General features: G+C 37.3%; 2 protein-coding genes across 4 annotated transcripts; both read right to left on the minus strand.

The window, feature by feature from the left end:
* Positions 1-5986: 5986 nt before the first annotated feature.
* On the minus strand, positions 5987-8429 carry LOC120091494 (RING/U-box superfamily protein). Its single transcript, XM_039049565.2, has 2 exons — positions 7623-8429; positions 5987-6634 (listed from the first exon to the last, which is right to left on the minus strand). The coding sequence occupies exons 1-2, from the start codon at positions 8311-8313 to the stop codon at positions 6171-6173; spliced, it is 1155 nt and encodes a 384-aa protein (XP_038905493.1). The 5' UTR covers positions 8314-8429; the 3' UTR covers positions 5987-6170.
* A 2140-nt stretch (positions 8430-10569) lies between these two features.
* GLT1 (NADH-dependent glutamate synthase 1) lies at positions 10570-21823 on the minus strand. 3 transcript variants are annotated; one of them, XM_039037125.2, is made up of 22 exons: positions 20872-21823; positions 20553-20672; positions 20032-20145; positions 19608-19760; positions 19338-19438; positions 19159-19252; positions 18590-18699; positions 18375-18478; positions 17997-18176; positions 17553-17896; positions 17413-17477; positions 16853-17322; positions 15892-16761; positions 15492-15646; positions 15052-15213; positions 13362-14963; positions 12995-13210; positions 12637-12905; positions 12173-12478; positions 11813-12080; positions 11358-11615; positions 10570-11234 (listed from the first exon to the last, which is right to left on the minus strand). In XM_039037125.2, exons 1-22 carry the CDS (start codon positions 21259-21261, stop codon positions 10926-10928), a joined length of 6660 nt encoding a protein of 2219 aa, XP_038893053.1. In that variant the 5' UTR covers positions 21262-21823; the 3' UTR covers positions 10570-10925. The 3 variants fall into 3 exon arrangements, with proteins under 3 accessions (XP_038893053.1, XP_038893061.1, XP_090167620.1); XM_039037133.2 differs by lacking the exons at positions 19338-19438; positions 19608-19760; positions 20032-20145; positions 20553-20672; positions 20872-21823 and adding an exon at positions 19035-19097 and having other exon boundaries at positions 19181-19252; XM_090311494.1 differs by lacking the exons at positions 19159-19252; positions 19338-19438; positions 19608-19760; ... (1 more) ...; positions 20553-20672; positions 20872-21823 and adding an exon at positions 18953-18975.
* Positions 21824-22267: the final 444 nt, after the last annotated feature.

The following is a 22267-nucleotide window of genomic DNA, read 5'->3' on the forward strand; positions in this document are numbered from 1 at the left end:
CAACCTTTGATACAACCACTCGGTTACCTTGGTATTCTCGGAGTGAGAATCCAAAAGGTGTGCGCTTTATGTGAATTTGGTAGAGGAAAGAAGAAAGTATACGATCAAGCTACACGATCAAGTAAGCGGGAGAAAGGTTTAGTCTATCATATAGACTGTGGGTACTCGAACATCTAGAAATCTCTCGCTCTCATGAGCAATCATCTAGTCAATCGTCTAGCAAAATCTCGCTCTCGTGAGCAATCTTCTAGCAATCTCTCGCTCTCGTGAGGAATCGTCTATGAAGGAACTCTTATCAAATAGTACGTATGAGCGAAAGCAAGATCGTTCCAAATTCATTGTGACAAAAATATCGCATTCACAAACAAACATACAAGTTATGCATTTACAGACAAATTACAGCATGCTTTTCAAACTTAAATAACAAAGGAACGAGAGACATACCTCTTGAAGAACTTTTCTTCCCTTGAACTTTAGCGCTCGCCAGGAACGGAAACTCACGCAGTCGCTGTGATCGCCAAGTCTATCGTCCACCAAATCTCGTTGTCACTCACCACCAAACTGTCTTTTACAGAACAAGTAGCAAGGAGAACACAACCACTCAGTAACCTCCGTATTCTCGGAGTGAGAATCCAGGAGGTGTGGGCTCTGTTGGATTTGGTGAAGGGGAGGAGGAAACTACGATCGTTTACAATGACCAAGCAAGTGGGAGAGGTATGGAGTCTATCGTGCAAACGAATGCTTAATCGTTTAGCAAAAGGTGCACGATCATTTAGTAAAATGGGGCTGATCGTTTAGATCATCGTTTAGGTAAATCGCTCTCGTGCGCGATCGTTTAGAAAATACTATGTGATCGCTTAAGTAATCCACGCGTGTACATGATCGTTTAGTAAAGCTTGAGCTGTCGTGTATGCTCTCGTTTGTTAGAGGATGGTCAATGTACTAATCGTGAAGCGATTATCCGATCCATTGCAAAATGAAAACTATTTTCATTTTATCCTTCAGTTACGAAAATTGAATGAAACCTCCCACTACCACCGTGGAGCGGCTTTTTGCAAAAAGATGAGGGGGTCGTGCGGTTATGGAGAAAAACCACTAACAATTATCTCATAATTGTTTAATTAAAATAAATATGATCATATTATATTTATAACATATAGTTTAATATCACATCATATGCAACAAATAAACCATAGTCCTTTTCTCCTCCACTAGATATAAATCATATTTATATCATTTCCTCCAATTAATGTATCTCATACATCATGTCAACTATATCATATATAATTGACCAGTTTAATCATATCATATATAATCAAACTCTCTCTTGTCAACTTGAACACTTCAAACTGACCCAAAAATTTATTCTCAATTTGAATCCATTGAGCTATCAAAGGGGACCTTATGGACCTGTGGCTTGAAGCTCCAACGGTACGTGGATAGCTGACTAAACTCTTTAGCCACAAGATCCACCATCCGTTAACTGGCAGGCATTCCACTAAAGACTGACAACTACACTCTTCTCACCATAGGTATATTTATGTGTCCATCGGATATAACCAATCAACAGTACGATAACCCTTCACAGATGCTCGTAAGTACAGCTGTGTCAATTTACCGTTTTGCCCCTGTAGTTACATTTAACTCCTTAAGTACCACTGATCCCTCTAATGAACAATACAACATAGTCCTACTATGTGTGGATACCTCTCGGGCCATGAGAAGGTGTGTAGCACCACATCGTTCAAGCCCCAGAATCAGCCCTTAAGGGAGCAATCTATCTACTTACCTCTGCTTCAGGGAATGAGTGAATTCCATCTTGTGTAGATGAGCTCCCAGCTCCCAAATCAGACGAATCCCCAAAGTGGTAGGTTGGCAATCTGGTCACTCACACCCATGCAAATCAAAGGACCGCACTCAAAAGCAGGAGTTCCCAACTCACTCAAGATTGAGGTCATGTTACCCATGGTTATCCTAGTGAAGCGAAGTCTCTGTCATGAACGGCGTTATATAACGAGACTATAACACTTTGTGGTTTGATCTTATACAAACTCCTTTGTATAGGACGCCTCTGCTCGCATGTCTCCACATGAGTGATCAAGATCAGACCATCTGTAGCAAGTCACAACACTTATAACTCTTCTACAAAGCGAGTCGCATCCGTAGTGTTATAAGATAAAGTTTCCCCCCTATATCCATATACTACAAACCATTTTGGTTATCACTTAAGGCATGATCCACCTGTATGTCTCCACATACATGCTTAAGTTATAATGACAATCAGGGATCTTAGTTTATTGATTTGTGGTAAAGCAATTAAAACATCCCATGTTTCATAGACAAAAGTGAAGAAAAATATCATATATTATTACATCACAAGCATTTGTTCAATACATTGTTTACAAACTACAGGACCCAACGAGAGTTTAGGGTATCATCCCCAACAGTTCAGCCAATTGTCTAGCAATCTCTCACTTTCATAAGCAATCGTCTAGAAGTCGTCTAGCAATCTCTCGCTCTATCGTTTAGTCTCTCGCTTGATCGTTTAGTCTCTCAAAAGGGCTATTATATAGTCTCTCATAAGCAATCGATTAGTAATGCAATGTTTAAGCGATCCTTCAAAAAATGAAAACTCTTTTTATTTTTATGCTTCAGTTATTAAAAACTATAATTAACCTCCCACTTGCATGGTTAATGGAGAAAATAAATAACCAACCAAAACAATTATCTCATAATTATTTTTATTATAAATAAATATAATAACTAATTTATCATATTATATTTATAATCTATAGTTTTAATATCACATCATATGTAATATTTAAACCATGGTTCTTTTCTCCTTTATTTAATATAAATCATATTTATATCAATTCCTCCAATTAATGTATCTAATATATCAAATCAATATCACATATAATTGAACCAATTTAATTATATCATATATAATCAAATTCCCTCTTGTTAATTTGAACACTTCAAACTAACCCAAAAATTGATTCTTAACTTGAATCTATTGAGCTACCAAGGGGACCATATGTACCTGTAGCATGAAGCTCCAACGATATGTGAATAACTAACTAAACTCTTTAATCACGATATCCACCATCCGTTAACTGTCGAGCCCTCCATTAAAGACCGACAATTGCACTCTTCGCACTACAGATATATTTTTGTGTCCATTGGATATAACCAATCAACAGTACAATAACCCTTCACAGATCGCTCGTAAGTACAGTTGGGCCAATTTACCGTTTTGCCCTTGTAGTTACATCTAACTCCTTAAATACCACTGATTCTTCTAATGAACAATACATCATAATCCTACTATGAGTAAACATCTCTTAGCCATGAGAAAGTATATGGCGTCACATTGTTCAAGCCCCGGAATCAGCCTTTAAGGGAGCAATCTATCTACTTACCCTTGCTTTGGGGAAGGAGTGAATTCCATCTTGTGTAGTTGAGTTCCCAGCTCCCCAGTCAAATGAATCCTCAAAATGGTAGGTTTAAGTCGGCAATCTGACCACTCGCACCCATGAAAATCAGAGGACTGCCCTCATAGACAAGAGTTCCTAACTCACTCAGGATTAAGGTCATGTTACCTATGATCATCCTAATGAAATGAAAGTCTCTATCATGAATGGCGTTATAAAATGAGACTAAAAAATTCTTGGTCCAGTCTTATACAATCTCCTTTTTATAGGATGCCCTCACTCACATGTCTCCACATGAATAATCAGGATCAAACCATCTGTAGCACTTTACAACACTTGTAATATCTACAAAGCGGGTCGTATTCGTAGTGTCACTAGGATAAGGTTTCCTTGTTTTATCCATATACTATAGACCATTTAGGTTATCACTTAAGGCATGATCCATTTGTATGTCTCCACATACATGCTTAAGTTACAACAATAACCAGGGATCTTAGTTTATTGGTTTGTGGTTAATGCAACTAAAATATCGCATATTTCATAGACAACAGTGAAGAAAATATCTCATATTATTACATCACAAATGTTTGTTCATATTTTTCTTGTTTGGATGCTGAGAGAGAGATGAGAGGTAGAGATGTCCCACTGGACGTGTCAATTTGTTTGCACGAGGTTTCCTGAGAAACGTATTTAGTGGAGTTGAACTTGAGTTGGTGTTGGTATTGATGTTGATGTTGATTTGATGCGATATGATTCCATCTCTAGTATTTGATCCTTTGATTCTCTCTCGGTTGAGTGGATGTGCTTGACTTGAAGAAAAAAGGCACCGAACGTTCTTGAAGTAGAAGTCTTGGAAGAATCTTTGTGTCTTCAAGAGTATTTTGTCTTCTAGGAGTGCAATTTCGGGATCTTGGGAGTCTTCTGCTTGTTGTGAATTCTCTCTAGCCTCTCTAAATGTAGAATTACCAACCGCTTGGAATGAGGAGCTCTTTTATTTATAGGGCTCTCTGATGGGCCTCATGGGTTGGGCCTAGTCTTTAGGCCCAATTAATTGGACTTGGGCCTGACCCTTGAGCCCTATTAATTGAACTTGACCTGACCTTTGAGCCCTATTAATTAGACTTGGGTCAGACCTTTGGGCCCTATTAAATAGATTTGGGCCTATTTTGGCATTTTAGGCCCAAATTAAGCCCACATTTGGGCGTAACTGGACCAACGCCCAAATTATAATATCGAATTGGGTGAAATTAATTTTACTCAACCCAACATTCATGACAAAAACACATGATGTCATCAGAATTCTTCTTCAATTTCAATTTGGGACACATGTCGACTTTTAACTGGTCCCAAATTTGATGATTTTGGCATTTCGTCATTGATTTAATAAATTACGTGGCTATCCATGATTGGTCCAAAATTTCTCCTCCAACGTGTCCATTTTGTCTTGTTCTATTTATATTATTTTAATCATATAATATATTTTTAATTATTAATAGAGATATTCACGGAGTGGGGTGGGACCGGTGATGGCTTTTCCACTCCCCATTTCATTCCTTATCCTTATTAAATTCTCTACGATGATCGAAACGGAATGGAAAATTTGCGAGGATCGGATTCCCTGTGAGGAGTTTTCCTTATTTTCCTTTTAAAAAATAAATTAACATAAATTGCTATTATGAAAAAGTTTTAATTAAATGATTGACTTTTATATGATTAGTTCCACATGAACAATTAGAATTTAAAAACAAATTACTCAAAATTTTCAAGTTAAAGGAAATAATTATCTATCAAATTATTTATAAGCATAATCTAAATTTATTAAAATTCAAATATATTTTTTTGTTTTTACACTAAATCAAAAATATTCATTATTTTGATCAATAAACAATAAATCTTGAAAGTTAACTACAATATTTATATAATAAAAATAAATAACATGACATTATTATAATAAATATAAGAATAAAAATCTAATGGGGTAGGGGCGAAGGACATTCCCTGTCTCCATCCTCATTTAGCCTTCGGAGAATTTTCCTTTTTTATCTACTCCTCCCCCATTCCCTTCCTAAATGGAAATTCTCGCCCCATTCGAGGCAGGTTCCCGTGAAAAAGATGGACATCTCTAGTTATTAATATTTAATTTACAATGATAATTAATTAACTAATTACTCATGAACTAAAAATTCATCCAAAATTATTCTAATCACTTTAACTTAACATCTCTTATACAAAAACTGTATTTTTAAAGTTTTGTAGTTAAGTTATATTTTAAGGTTTACAAAACACATGTAATGCATGTAATATCAAATTTCTGGAACAAAATTGTCAAATTTGAAAATTTTAGAGACAAAAATGCAATCTAACCCAAATTTCAAAAATTTAAAGACCAAAGATGTAATTTTTTCCAAAAAAATAAATAAATAAATAACATTATAAATGCATCACTCTATTATATTAGATTAAAAGTACACCACACTTATTAATATTAAATGCATTACAAAACTCTAGTGCCCAAAAGTCTAAAATTATAAATTATATAAAATTCAAATAAATGAAGCAAAACGATTCTTTGTTAAAATATATATATACACACAAAACTACAAAAATACAAATTCCAAAGACCATAAGATGTCGTTTATAGGTCTTTAGAAAAACCTGAAAAATATTCGGTTAATTTTAAGACCCTACATATTGTTTAAAAAAAAACAAAACAAAACAAAAAAGATGTACTTAAATTTACAAATTTGATAAATTGGCGAAAGATGGAGGGTGCTGGAAGGAAGAATCGGACGGTGGAGATTTAATGAGAGGAGGCATTCTACAAACAGGGCAAGAGGCATTCAATCGCAGCCATTCATCGATACAATCTTGATGGAAGAAATGCTGACATTGGGGAATACTCTTCACAGTCTCTTTGGGCCGATATTCGGACAAGCAAATTGGGCATATATTGTCATTGGGCCTTGGTAGACGCAGGCTTTCGCCCAATACAATTTTTGGATACGAATCGATAGTGGGCCCATCTAGGCCCATTAAAGTGGGCCGAGAAGAGATGACCCAATGGGCCTCAATGCTGGAATTGCGGCCTCGTGTGGAGGATCTTACTCGAGCACAAAAGCAGCATAAGAAGCCCAAAATACACATGCTTGCTGGTACTCCAACTCCAATAGATACCGCATACCGAGCCCCTCTTGGCATCCCTAATAATCATTTAAAATATTTGTCTTATACGTCTTATATTATAATTTATATAATTCCGCAGATAAAACTATTATGATTTACACATATATCTTCAACTAAAATAAAACGAATTATTATAATATATAGCTCTAAATACACTTACGATATGAAAAATATAAATGTATTACCAAATACTTTATTTCTTAATTTAAAATTACTTGAGAAGCTCAAATATCTTCAAAGTGTTTATATAGGAAAAATGATATCATTTAAAAACTTCCTTTTTTGTTTCTCTCTCAAAGCTTTTTTGTGTATCTGTATATATATGTATGTATATATATATATAGATATATACGTATATATTTATGGTAAAAGTTGAACAATCCGTGTCGTTTTGTTTCAAAAAAGTCTAAGTCTATCTTAATGTTTGGTAGATCAACAATCACCAATAACTATATTTTAAAAAAATATTTTATGCTAATTAGAAAAGAATTGAAAACGAGATTATACCTAACCATTTTTAACTACAATAGTGATAGGAAGATTTGAACAACATACATCTTAGTCATTAACACATTTGCATGTGAATACTTACTTTGACGACTTTACCAAACCTTTTTTGTAGTTAATTTTTATCCAATAATCAAATCACAATTTAGTCTAACCCTAGCTATTATAACAATGCTATATTTTTTTTTATTGATTATGTTCTTTAAAAATCTTATAAATTGGAATTATAAGAAAAATGTAGATAATAGACAAGAAACTTTGACTTTTTTCCCTTCTACACTATTAGTTTACGAACTATACAGAGAAATTTTTACAGATAAAAAAAATGTCAAACTATTTACAAAAATAATAAAAAAAATACTGACATTAATAGACTTCAATTAGTGTCTATAAACTTCTATCAATTTTTATCATTGATAAACATTGATCAACTTATATGGATGTTTAACTTCTATCCAAGAAATCAAAATCACCCTATGAACAAAAGAAGAAACGTACCACGTCGAGTTTGAGTACTGTATTTGCATAGAATTTCATTGGTTGAATTGGGTTTAATCCCACAAACTCCCCCATTTGACTCGCACTTTCTACAATTAGGTTTTTTCCACACCAATCGAAGATCATTCCTCAAATCCCATGGAAACAACCCTGAATTCGGCACCGATACAGTCTTCACTAAAACACATCTCGATGACAAAATCTCATTCACAATCGGAGAAGCTGAAGCAAAAACTGTATAAGACAATCCACTAAGGCAAGAAATTGGGTTCAAGTTGAAATCATATGGGATTTCATCACTCCCCGAACAGTTAAAGAAGGTGAAATCTTCGCTGTTTTTAGTTTCAAACGGCGACCCAAAAAGCATAAGAGACAGAATCTTTCGTGGAAGGCAATTGTTTGGATCATTGACCCAAATTTCCTGGTTCTGATAATCTATGTACTCAACAATGAATTCCCCTGAAAAAGGAAGATGGAGAAGGGGTTGACCCGTGGAATGGCATGTCAAGTCAAATCCGGGATACCCACATGATTTGGGCTGTTGATTTTCAATTCTGAAAGGGAATCGAATGGTCTGAAAATCGCCATTGCAGGTGGAGCCAAAACAGAGTTCAGAGGTGGTTGCAAGGTTGAAGAAACAGAGGAAACAGAGGAAACAGAGGAAACAGAGGAAGAGGAGATGAAGAAGCATTTCTTAAAAAGGGTAGAAGGTCATTGCACAACGTTGCTAGTAGTGGATTTATATATTCCGTATAAAAAAATGGAAAGATGTTTCCACACTCATTAACAAATGGAATTAACTAAGCTAAAAAGTCAAATAAAACTATTGAATGAAGTAAGATTGGTAGGCCTAGGTGCCGAGAAATGTCCATCCACACATGATGTGATCTTAAAGGACAAATTGGAAGAAAACAACAAGGAACAAGTCCGAATGTAATTTCTAAACAATGTAACAATGTAGGGAAGGAGTTTATAGTAGGATTTTGGCAAAATATTAGAAGAATAGTTGCTCTACGTCGGAAAGGTCAAGGAAGTGATGGGCTATAAAAGTAACGTCTTTGGTATCAAATTATCCCAACTTGAATCATTTAAAGATTGGTATACTAGCTTGTGTGAGCAGTAGAATGTTTTGTGAGAATACTCTTGTAATCAAGATCGAAAGAGTGAATTATATGTGATTTGTAGTACTTTTTCACACAGAAATTATTTTTGATTCGTGGTTTTTTTATCCATTTTCATATTAATTCTTATATTTCTAGTTTTATTGTTATCCACTTGTTCTATGTTTTTTCTTTTATTGACAATGGTATCTTGAGATTTTTTCCCAATAGTGAGATTCAAACGGTAACAATAAAATCTTTTTTTTATATTTTTGTTTTTTACAAAAATATGAGATAAGATAGGAAGACTAGAACTCCGATTTCAAGGAAGATAATGCATGTCAATTATCACTAATCTGAAAAAATTTTATACTACTCGTTTATTATTTGTCATGATATGAAATGAATTGTTAATTTATTATTTATTTATTTTGTAAACTATACATAATTCTTAACTACTGCTTTTGTGGTAGTATGAAAAATTTTTGGAAAATTTGTATGAATAGCCCCTTTTGAGGGGCCCAAATGAAAGATGGCCCAAGGTTCAAAAAGTCGTTCCTTCTTCTCGCTTCTTCCTTATTATATCTGCAATTTTTTCCTTCATTCAGAGTTTTGCTCTCGCTCCGATTCAAGAAGAAGAAGAATACAGAAGGCAGAAGACAGAGAAATGCAGAAGGCAAAAGGTAGAAGAAGAAGAAGCAAAAGGATTAAAAACAAGTTTGTAGAAAACGTGAAAGAGAAGAAGCGAACATGCGGAGAGCAAGAAACGAGAAAAACGAACGCGGGAGAATGAGTTTTGGAATTTCACATGAGGATCACGTAAGCAAAAGGCCAAAAAAAAAATGCTTTTATTTTCAAAACCAGGTCAAATTTTATTTGGATGACCATTTTTCTAAAATTTTCATATTAACGCAGTGCTGAAAGTTTTCTCAAACTAAATTGTACTCATGTTGGTGATGAAGTGTAACAGTTAAAATCAGGATATGTGATGAAACTGAGGGTGAAATTGGAGGGAAGTACTTTTCCTTTCCTGTTGGGAAGATTATTTGGAGATGGACCTGATGAATGAGTTGCAGAAGGTCCAATGGAAAATAGTGTATGTTAATCAGAAATTGAATAAATATTCAAAGCACTCATAAAGTCAATTATGTGAAAGCTAACATATTTTAATGACATATGAGAGCAAAATGGAAAATTTGAAATAGGTAGCTTGTAGTGTAGCTGCAGAAAACGATCCAATATACAAAACAAAAATCAGTAGAAATCATTAGAAAAATGATGATGTATTTATGTTGTTAGTAGTTAGTACACTAAGTAGAATTTTTCTTTTTACACAATAAACAAATATAGAACCTATCATATCAACTTCCAAATATTGTAAAGCCAGCTCAACCAGAAAAGTACCCTATTGTAAAAAAAGTTAAAAGGTTTGAATTTCACTTCGTTGAACTCAAAATACAATTTAGTAGTATCTATATATCTTTATAATTTAATCAATGTTTTTCTTAATTGAGAACCACTCAAAAAAAAGTATTTTCAATATATGTTTTAAACTATTTTTATCAAAAGAATATAAAATAAAAATGACTTTTTAACGATATGGTAGAGTTGAAACTAAATTGCTATATTTGTATTTTTTTTTCTTTTTTTCTTTTTTGCATTTTGTTGCAACTGCACTGCCCCAACCTAAGTAGCATATGGATCAATATTTTCAGACGTAATAGCAATATATAAAAATTCCAACCTCTGACTTCTGCGTGAGTAAAAGTTTGTGGGTGGAAAATTCTGATATCTAGAATGGGTATATGGAAAGACTTTTAATAGTATGTTGACCGACAAGTGTGATATTAAGATCGCCAACAACCAATAACAATAATCAAAAGATTAAGCCAACTGTACATTATTCATTTTGAGAAAAACAGACCCAACTATCTAAAACTTGAAAGGGGGATTGGGGATTTTAAAAAACACCTATCAACATGATAGTGACAAAATAAAACCACCAAAGTACTACAAATATCACAAACCTCAACTATTATTCAACCCATCGCAGAAACCCAATCCCTCACATGCTGCACACCTTGCTTTTGGGTGCTCCCTCTGGAATTGGCTTTTTATTGGGTAGAAATATCAAATCTTCAGCCAAAAGTATTCAATTTTCCTTTCTCCATTTTTGGGAAGTTTGGACAAAAGCTTTTATCGCCTATGTCATTACTGTATGTCTGCTGCTACTACTACTATCCTGTTGCCTATTGTTATAATCTTGGGAGCCATTCCCAACGCCTTCATAGCCTCCTTCACCTATAATATGGTTCTTATCGTCCTTGCAGAGATACTTGTCCACCTGAGCAGCTGCTTGCCGTCCTTCAGAGATGGCCCAAACCACAAGGGACTGGCCTCGACGGCAATCTCCCGCTGCAAAAACTCCTTCAACACTAGTTGAGAAGCGGCCATACTCAGCCTTGAAGTTAGACCTGTTATCTTTCTCCATGCCCAGCTTCTCTGCTACTGTCTGTAAAAAGCAAAGAAACAACAGCATATGTTCAAGCTAGTGTTGTACAGCATATTCTACCTTCGGTTGACAATAATAAGTCATACATACATGACCAGTGTAAGTAATAATAAAATTACTAACCGATTCGGGCCCCAGAAACCCCATTGCCAGTAAAACAAGATCCGCTTCTATTATTTCCTCGCTGCCTTCCACCTCCTTAAACTGGAACCTTCCATTGGCATCTTTCTCCCACTGAACACGTATTACTTCAAGTCCTTTCACTACACCATTCTCATCTCCAATAAACTGCTTAGTCAAAACCTCGTAGGATCTTGGATCTTTTCCGAATTTGGCAGCTGCTTCCTGGTGCCCATAATCAACTCGGAATATTCTAGGCCACTGCAACTCCACAAAATGGTGGATTTAATAAAATATTTCCCATCAACTAAAGTACTGTAATAATTATATCCACTGCTTATAGTTAGAAAAGCAGGGTGACAGGTAAAGCGTTCGTCCTAACATAAGTTTCCAAAAACGCACATCCTAACATAAGTTTCCAAAAATGCAATATCAGAGGCCGAAAGAAAAAGGCAAACCTGTGGCCAAGGGTTTCCTGGAGCCCTGGTCTGTGGCGGCTGAGGAAGAAGCTCAAGGTTTACGATACTACTGCAACCATGCCTTATAGAGGTTCCTATGCAATCTGTTCCAGTGTCACCACCACCAATGACAACTACCTTCTTGTCCTTTGCAGAAATGTATTTACCATCTTGGAGATTGCTATCAAGCAAGCTCTTTGTGTTTGAATGAAGAAATTCCATGGCAAAATGGACTCCAGTTAGTTCCCGTCCAGGTACAGGAAGGTCCCTGAGACAAATATTACACGGCTTATTTTCCAGGGATTCTTCAAGATGATTGGAGCCGTGTATCAAAACTGGATAGGAATTGAAGAGACTTACCTTGGTTTTGTGGCACCAACAGCCAAAACAAGTGCATCACTTTCAGCACGAAGTTGTTCAAGAGAATATGACAGATCAGTCCCAACATTAGCATTAACAACAAAATTTACACCTTCCTCTGCCATAAGGTTAACCCGCCGTTGAACTACATCCACTTTGTCAGTCTTCATATTTGGAACTCCATACATCATAAGTCCTCCAATTCTGTCAGCTCGTTCATACACAGTTACCTTGTGTCCCATTTTATTTAGCTGGTCGGCTGCAGCCAAGCCAGCTGGTCCACTTCCAACAATAGCTACTCTTTTCCTGCATTCATTAACAAATTCTGTGAAAATTGAATTGAGCGGTCTAAAACAAAATGACCATTTTAATGAAGTCAACTAATATTGCACTAATGAAGAAAAAAACTGAATCTATTCACAAAGTTATCCCATACACAAAGAATTACAGAAAAAACAGCATACCCAGATCTCACGGGAGGAGGCCGTGGAGTCATCCACCCCTCTTCAAAGGCCTTGTCTATGATGGCACATTCAATGTTTTTGATGGACACAGGATTCTCAATAATGCCCAGAACACAAGATCCTTCGCATGGTGCTGGGCAGACACGGCCAGTAAACTCTGGGAAGTTGTTTGTTTCAAGAAGCCGCTCCAGGGCTTCACGCCACCTATTCTGATAAACTAACTCGTTGAATTCAGGAATTTTATTACCAAGAGGGCAACCAGAGTTCTCCTAAAATTATATTTAAAAAAAACGATCAAGGTTAGGAAAAAAGTATATTGTAAAATCTCAGTAAAAGAAAGGGCAGTAATGATCATCACCTGATGGCAAAATGGGGTACCACAATCCATGCATCGAGCTGACTGAGTCTTTAATAGCGGCCCAGGTTTTGATTCTTCCATAACCTCCTTCCAATCTCCCATTCGAACATTAGGATCCCTGTACTTCACTCCCTCACGTTCGTAAGCAATAAAACCTCGATGCTTAACGGCATCAAGTATCTCAGTAGGTCTCTTTGGAGGTTCTCTCTTTTCAACCTTTAGATCCAAAATTCAAGTCAGACCAGTACAGTGCAAGGAGATCAAATTTAACATCAATCAAGAAAAAATGACCACCAAAATAGAAACTAATGAAAAAAGGTCGATGATACTTCTAGAGTGAATTAGTCTATTGGAACTCAAAAATTACCTGTTTAGAATTCCCATTCAAGGAGGCGGCAGCCATTTTCTTGAGCTCCTCAAATGCATCCTTTTCAACTATCTCTGCCTCATCCGACTCCTCGGCATCTTTAGCAGATGGTTCTGAAGCCTCTTTGGCAGCTTCTTGAGCTTTCATGTTTGCAAGAATACGTTTATATTCCTTTGGGAAGACCTTAATAAATCTAGGCAATAGGTTCTCAAAGTTGTCGAGGACTTCTTTAGCTAAATTGCTTGATGTGTGACGCTGATGCTGCTGTATCATCATTTTTAGTGTCAATATATCATCCTCTTCTTCAACTTTATCAAGATCCACAAGCTCTAGATTGCATCGGGATTCAAATTTGCCATCCATATCAAGAACATAAGCAATACCTCCACTCATACCAGCAGCAAAATTTCTTCCAGTTTTCCCAAGAATGACAACAGTGCCACCAGTCATATATTCACATCCATGATCACCAACACCCTCCACAACGGCCTTTGCCCCTGAATTACGTACACAAAACCTTTCTGCTGCCATCCCATTGAAATAGGCCTCACCACTTGTAGCACCATAAAGAGCCACATTACCTATGATTATGTTCTCCTTAGGATCAAACAAACTTCCCTTTGGAGGGTAAACAACAATTTTGCCACCTGATAATCCTTTGCCAACATAGTCATTGCTGTCACCCTCCAGCTCTAGCATTATGCCAGGGCAGAGAAACGCTCCAAGACTCTGCCCAGCACTTCCAGTGAATTTGATATGAATAGTTTCTGAAGGAAGCCCAGCCATGTGGTAACGCTTGGTTACCTCATGGCTTAGCATTGTTCCAACAGCACGGTTAACATTGATGATTGGTGTTTCAATGTACACAGGAATACTCTTTTCTAAAGCAGACTTTGAAAGTGCAATCAGTTTTTTATCCAAAGCCATGTCCAGACCGTGATCTTGTTTCTGCACGCAGTATTGTGCAGCTTCAGGTCGTAGATCAGCAGCAGGTCTAAGAAGCAGAGATAGATCAATATTCTCTAGTTTCTCGTTTTGCCAAGCAATTTCTTTATCAACTTCCAACACATCTGAACGACCAACCATCTGATTGACTTCACGAAATCCAAGCTGGGACATGATCTCCCTCATTTCCTCAGCTACCATGAAGAAAAAGTTGATCACATGTTCAGGTTCTCCTGCAAACTTCTGTCGAAGAACAGGATCTTGAGTAGCAATTCCAACAGGACATGTATTCTTGTGACACTTCCGCATCATGATGCAGCCCATTGTAATAAGAGGTGCAGTGCTGAAGCCAAATTCCTCTGCACCAAGCAAAGCAGCTATAGCCACATCTCTTCCAGTTTTTAGTTGACCATCCGTCTGAAGCACCGTACGACCGCGAAGGTCATTAGCAACCAGAGTTTGGTGAGTTTCAGCCAACCCCAGTTCCCATGGAAGCCCAGCATTCTTGATGCCAGTCCACCTTGATGCACCTGTACCTCCATCATGACCTGAAATTAGTACATGATCTGCATGGCCCTTAACAACTCCACTAGCAATTACACCAACACCTGCTTCAGACACCAACTTCACACTAATCCGAGCAGCTGGGTTTGAATTCTGAAAGCCAACAGGAAAGAAAAACACTCAACAAGTCGGTCATAACAGGTTTGTATCTGAATACTATTGGCTTTGCAAGCTGGTTTACCTTGAGATCATGGATTAACTGAGCAAGATCTTCAATCGAATAGATATCATGATGAGGAGGTGGGCTGATGAGCCCTACCCCAGCTGTAGAATTTCTTGTTTTTGCAATTTCACCAACCACCTTGTGACCAGGAAGTTCGCCACCTTCACCAGGCTTGGCCCCCTGACGCAATCACCAACATTGCATATTAAAATAGAGCAAATTTCAGACAATAAATAGCTACAGTTCTTATTTCACCTCACCACATTCAAATGTAGATATCAATTAAAGTTGCAAAAACACCCAGAGGTGCTTTGCAGACACAGCAACATCTGCCATGAACATAGTTCCATAAAAAAGATGACCTCTGTTCCAATAGGAGTGAAGAGGCAAAAGGAATGCAAATAGGAAAACACGCCAACATGAACCAGATCAACTCTAACAAAATATCAAATGAATACCTGAGCCATTTTAATCTGCAGTTCATCTGCATTGGTGAGATAGTAGCTTGAAACTCCAAACCTCCCACTTGCAACTTGTTTGATAGCACTTCTCTTTGGATTCATTGAACCATCAGGAAGAGGCTCCATTCGAGAAGGTTGCTCACCTCCCTCACCTTCAACAGAAATTATTGTACAAAAAGATCTTCAGCATGTAGCAAAGGTAATGATGCCAACATCTATCACTACAAAACGTTATGTTTGGAAAGGGAAAAGGGAGAGACAGACTCCATATTTGTCTAAAGACCAAAATAACAATAAACTGAAAATTCTAAGACTCCAAAAGAAGGCTGGAAAAATTACAATTACTAGAAAATTCTCCGTTTCCCTTGAAGGAACTTGAGGTGAGAATAGAACACACCTGTGTTTGATTTTCCACCAATTTTGTTCATTGCCATGGCCAAAGTAGTGTGCGCCTCCAGAGAGATTGATCCATAACTCATTGCACCAGTGCAAAACCGCTTAACAATTTCACTAGCAGGCTCCACTTCATCCAAAGGAATACTCGTCCCCATCTCTTTAAATTTCAGGAGTCCTCTCAAATTACATGCTTTATTTAATTCATGGACAAGCTTGGAGTACTCCTTATAGGCATTTACACTATTAGCTCGAGCAGCCTCTTGCAATTTTGCTATGGCAACTGGATCATTTAAGTGAATTTCACCACCTTTCCTCCAATGATAATCCCCAGGGTTTGGTAATGCTACAGCTTCTGCACTACCAGGTGGGAAAGCTCTAGAGGGGAAAGCCATTTCATGCAAATTATGCGCATCACGAGCCAGCGTCTCAAATGTTGCACCCTCAACTCTGCTAGGAGTTCCAGCAAAGCACTTCTCGACCACATCTGATGAAAGACCAAGTGCTTCAAAAATTTGAGCACCTTTATACGAAGCCAAAGTCGATATTCCCATCTTCGCAAGAACTTTCATCATCCCGTAGTTGCTTGCCTTGAAGTACTTTTTGACCAATTCCTCCTTGGTGTGGAATTCCCCACTTGATTTTGCCGGAATTTTTCCATCAATTTGTAATCTCCAGATGGCTTCAATAGCCAGGTAAGGGCAAATAGCATCAGCACCGAACCCCACAAGTGTACAAAAATGGTGAACTTCACGGGGTTCTGCAGATTCTACTATCAAACCAACTTGAGTGCGTTCTAGATTTTTAACTAGATACTGATGGACAGCACCAACAGCTAGAAGCGAGCTTACAGCAATATGATGTTTTGAGAATGCTAGAAAATAAATAGAGAAAATATTATGCAGGTTAGAAGATGCATAACTAAAAGTAGAAAGCATAAATGAGAATGCAAAACACTAGAATACCTCTATCAGAAAGAACAAGTGTAGTATACCCCTCCTTAATTGCTTCATGAGCTTCAGCACAAATCCTATCCAAGGTCTCCTCCAATCCTCTCCTACCAAGGAATTTTGGATATGTGATATCTAAAACTTTACTTCGCCAGCCCCTATAGTTCATCTTTTTTATTGCTTGCATTTCTTCAATGGATAGGAGAGGACCTTTCAATGAGAGACGATGACATTGTTCTTCAGTAGTTTCAGTCAGGTCCCCTTCTGGACCAATCATACATTGCATGGAGGTCACTATCTTCTCTCTGATGGGATCAATGGGAGGATTTGTAACCTGTGCGAACATTTGCTTGAAATACTCAAAGGTGAGCTTTTCTCTGTTGGACATGACAGCTAAGGGAGTATCATTTCCCATGGAACCAAGAGCCTCAACACCATCTTTTGCCATAGGAAGCAGCAACATCTCCAAGGCTTCAGTAGTGTAGCTGCACAAGAAAAGTTCAAATTGAAATTACAGTTTGCCCCAGTACAGGAATGGAATGGGATTAGCTTATGCAGCAACTCAATATACATACCCAAAGGCTTTCAAGGGAGCGAGTAAGCCATGAATGCCCATATTTTCCACCTTCCCATCATCAGCCTACACGTCATAAATGAGTAATGTTTAGGTGAATATAACCAAAGAAAAACTAAGTGTTATTGGCCTCATACTTACCGGCAACGCTCCTGCAATTGCTGGAGAGGTTGTTTCACGTTTATCAATTGAGCCAACGATGTCCTTTAGTTCAATCTTCTGATTTTTAAGCCACTCTCCATAAGGCCTAGCAAGAGAATATTGCCGCTTCAAGGCTTCGTCATCTACAACAACATGATTTTCAAAATCCACCAAAAGCATCATCCCGGGATTGAGCCTTCCTTTCCGTGAAACATCTTCCGGTGCAATGTCTACGACACCAACCTCACTGGCCATTATAACTCGCCCACTGTGAGTTACATAGAAACGACCAGGCCGCAATCCATTGCGATCCAAAGTAGCTCCAAGATAGCGGCCATCAGTAACTACAAAACAATATCACAAATTATCAAAGAAAAATTTCAGAATTCTCTTGTTTAACAAAATTTGAAGTGGTTCAGAAGTATATGTATTATAATGTATTACATGAAATAAGAGCCGGTCCATCCCATGGTTCCATGAGACATGAGAAGTATTCATATAATGCCTTCGTCTGAGGATCCATATTCTTGTCATTTTGCCATGCTTCAGGAATCATCATCATGACAGCCTCTGGAAGACTTCTACCAGCTCTAATTAAAAGCTCTAGAACACCGTCAAAAGCTCCTGTCGGGTGGCAGCACCAAAAGAAAAATAACAATAACAATAAGTAAATAAATCATAGAGAAGTATTATACCTGTACAGTGCATGAAATAAGCAGGCATACAACAATGTAGCAGTTTTTGCAGGTATCAGCACACGCAGATGTATCATGTATGCATGCAAGTGTAAAGAGATGCCATGCAAAAATAGAGGTAGTTCACCTGAATCTGAGGAGCTGGCATCCACAATGGGCAATAGATGTTTTAACTCGTCTTCTGATAGACCGAGTTCCTTACACTTTAGTAAACCTTCACGTGCCTTCATCCTAAGGAACAAAGAAAGTTTTTCTTCAGATTAAACTGATGATGTAGTTCACAAGATATTGAAGGAGAACAAGCGAATGAGCAACTTTCATAAGTCCACTCAGTAAGCATACCAATTCACGTTGCCTCTAAGGGTGTTGATTTCCCCGTTGTGGCCCAAGACACGCATAGGCTGAGCACGATCCCAACTAGGAAAAGTGTTTGTTGAGAACCGGGAGTGTACCTGTACCGATATTTCAAAAACCTAATTTGTCACTCCTTCCTTTGTATCTTTGGGAAAACATAAAGTGAAACAACAAATTACAGGCAGTGATCATCTTCAGTCAACCTTGACGGTGATTTATAACCTAAACTAGACAGTTACAAAACAATTTCTTTTCATATGACTATTGCAAGCAGAATTCTCGACCAACTGATCACAGATGGCTGCCTTGTGTTTCTGTAAATATGATTCACTTGGTAATGAGGTTTCTTACCAAAGTCACCCAACCATCCAATCCAGCATCCAAATTTAACAAGAAATCAAGGGAGTGGAAGAACTTAAGAGATCATTCAAACCTCAATGCCTCAGAAGTCATTCCTCAACCTTGCATCTCTCTTCAGTTACTGGTTGTTCCCATGCTGTTTGTTGGAGTATATGAAGTTAGTGGAGAAGAAGAAAGTGAATGGATAAAATATTTACCAGGGCCATGTAGCTCGTAAACCTTTCATTCCCAAGATCCAGATAATAATCTTTCAACTGTACAGGCTTCAACTGACCTTTGTACACAATAGTCCTACAAAATTATGGCTGTGAATTCATGTTCCTATAATATGATAGTCAAATCTTATAGGAAAAATGATGTGGCCTTTCAGAATCACCTCGAGGAGAGAGAACATATGTAGAAGTCTCTAGCACCACCGTGCTCAAGATTTAGTTCAGCACGAATAGCTACCATTGAAAGCCTCCTTAATATGTACATCTATTTAGAAAAAAACCACAAACACACACAAACAACCACTGGTTCAGATTAAATTTAACCAGATGGATTCATAATTGCACATTAAAGAGTAACTTGACCAAACTACTGATCCCAGCAACCGTAAGTTTCAATTATAATACTGAAATTAGAAAATGGAATGGAAGATCACCTGTTTCTCCAAGTCAACTTTCGACCTTGTACTTGGTGTAAGGAACACTTGCTCAATCACAGGTTCCGTCTGTAAGGCAGACTTCCCCAATCCAGTATGGTCTGTTTGCACAGACCGCCATCCAAGAACAGAATGCCCAAGTGATTCGGCAACCTTACACACAAATAGAGGATTGAACCATCAATATATCACAATCGTACTCAATAGATTACATAGTATAAACTTCACTTAACTAACCAATATTACATTTCTAAACAGGATAGATAAGTCAGATTTTAGATATTACTGGACATTGAGGACAAGACAAAAGAGACAATGATACGCGTTGAGTATGTTGTAGCTCAAAATTTCAAGAATTGACCTGGAAGTTAAGCACAAAATCAAGAGAAAAAGATGACAAGAAAATTCAGTTGCAGAAAAATACCTTCGCAAATACTTTTTTACTTTCTTCTCTACGAGATTCCGATGTGGGCAAGAAAAACATGCCGACGGCATACTGTCCCGCCGGTGGGAGTTCGAAACCATTATCCCTTGCCGCCTGAAAAGAGGCCAACTATCAGTGCCGGTAAGCAAGAATCGAGCACACAAAATCAAGAAGCCTACGAAAAATTTTTAGGTACTTCTTTTGTCTTTGAAGTTTACAACTAATTTCGAGATTAAAAAAAACAGTCGCTAAATACATAAATTTTTCAATAAATGAAAGAGGTTTGAAAAGCCACGTAATACACCATCAAAATACTTATTTATCGTCTAATAATTCATTCATGAAACCATGATTAATCATTATATATGAACAATAGAACGCAAATCAAAATCGAAAAGAAATAATGGGATTTCCTTCAAGAAACCATTTTTTAAACAATCATAAAGGGATGAATCACAGTCGCTAAATTGAAAACGAAATGAAAGAGCAAAAACAAAGCAAAACGAAACGAAAATTCTTGCCTCTTTAAAGAACTCGTGTGGAAGAGCAAGAAGAATCCCAGCTCCATCACCAGTATTTGTTTCACAACCACAAGCACCTCTATGTGACATACGAACCAACATTTCCAAAGCATCTGTAATCTGCAAAAAGCAAAAACACCCAAATTAAACCCATAAAGAATCTTTAAATTAACATACCCCATATATGTCCATGCTAGACAAAAAAAAAAAATCCAAACTAAACGTTAAGGAGGAATCCAACCCTAACATGATATTTCCATACATATAAAAATAAATAAATAAATAACCCATTTACAAGAAAGAATTTGATGAAACTAACCGTTTTCCGGTTGGTTTCGCCGGATAATTCAGCAACAAACCCAACTCCACAGGAGTCCTTATCGAATGAAGGATCATAAAGGCCAAGAGGTTTCTCAGGCACAGCCGACAGACCCGACCGTACAACAAGTCGGAGCTTCGGTGACCGACCAGGACCATCCAAATGCCAGAACTGGACTCTTCCGGATCCCGGAGCCCTCAGACGGGCTCCAAAAAACTTCTTCTCCGACACATTTAACAACCTCGATGCTCCCTTCGAAGCAGAGCATCGAGCAGCTCTGGCTCCAAGACGAGCTTTAGGGTTAACATTCAATTGAGTTTTAACAGAGGTATTATCAAATGTGGAAGGAGCAGCCGGAAGTTTAAGAAGAGAACCAGGTTTGGCCAGCATTGTAAAATCACAAAGGAGATTAATACCACAAATGAACTCTCGGAATAGAATTCCCACGTCGTACACGGGCAACTCAGCGGATCTGAAGGTTAATATATGAACAAACACAACGCTTACGGCTCAAAATTACAGAAAAACAAAATGGTTGTTCAGGATTTATCAGCGAAAAACAGAGTATTATCTCAATTGAGAGATTAAAGACAGAGAATATGAAGAGAAACAAGAAGTATGATTTAAATAATATATTGAGCACGTTTAGCCGAAAAATCTTGAAGATATATTCAAATCTGGAAACTAGAAAATAGAAAAAATCTCCTTATGACCAGGAAATTTAAGAGAAGGAGGTTTAAACAACAAATTTTACCGATAAATCAGTACGGATACAGGAAAAACAAAAAAAAAAAAAAAAAAAAAAAAAAAGAAGAAGAGAGAATCGGCGAATCGGCGAATCGCACAGCAGAAGAAACGACCGATAAATTAGCAGCAGCTCTGCTATTAGGTTTCTTATTTCTTCTTTACATTAAGGAAGCAGATGAGTGAGGATTTATAGAAACCCAACAATGAAACCAGATGAGAGTTAAAAGGTCTTGGAGAGAGAGTTTGTGGGGACCACGAGAACCCAAGGCAGGGAACCGATGGCTATTTTCGTCATTTAACTCACTATTATTTTTTTTTATTTTTACCATACAAAGTGACAGCTCAGATTTCTCTTCATATTCCACGTGGATCTTGGACTATGCGGCACGCTACAGCCGCTTCCGGTGGACCCCACTCCTAGATAAAATCATAAAACTTTTATCATAATCATAAAAATAATCCCCGACGGTTGTTTTCTTTTTCTTCTTTTCTTGCCGTCTTATGTCACCGTTTTGATACCACGTAGGCTCGGACCCGAACCTACACATGCGACTGGAAAAGATTAATTTTTTAAAAAAAAAAAAAAAAGTAATATGACACTGTAAAATTAGAAGACGTATTCTGACATGGAATATTTGTTTTGATTACT

This window comes from Benincasa hispida, chromosome 1 (assembly GCF_027475165.1).
Source record: "Benincasa hispida cultivar pf3 chromosome 1, pf3_genome.v1.1, whole genome shotgun sequence".
Lineage (NCBI taxonomy): Eukaryota > Viridiplantae > Streptophyta > Magnoliopsida > Cucurbitales > Cucurbitaceae > Benincasa > Benincasa hispida.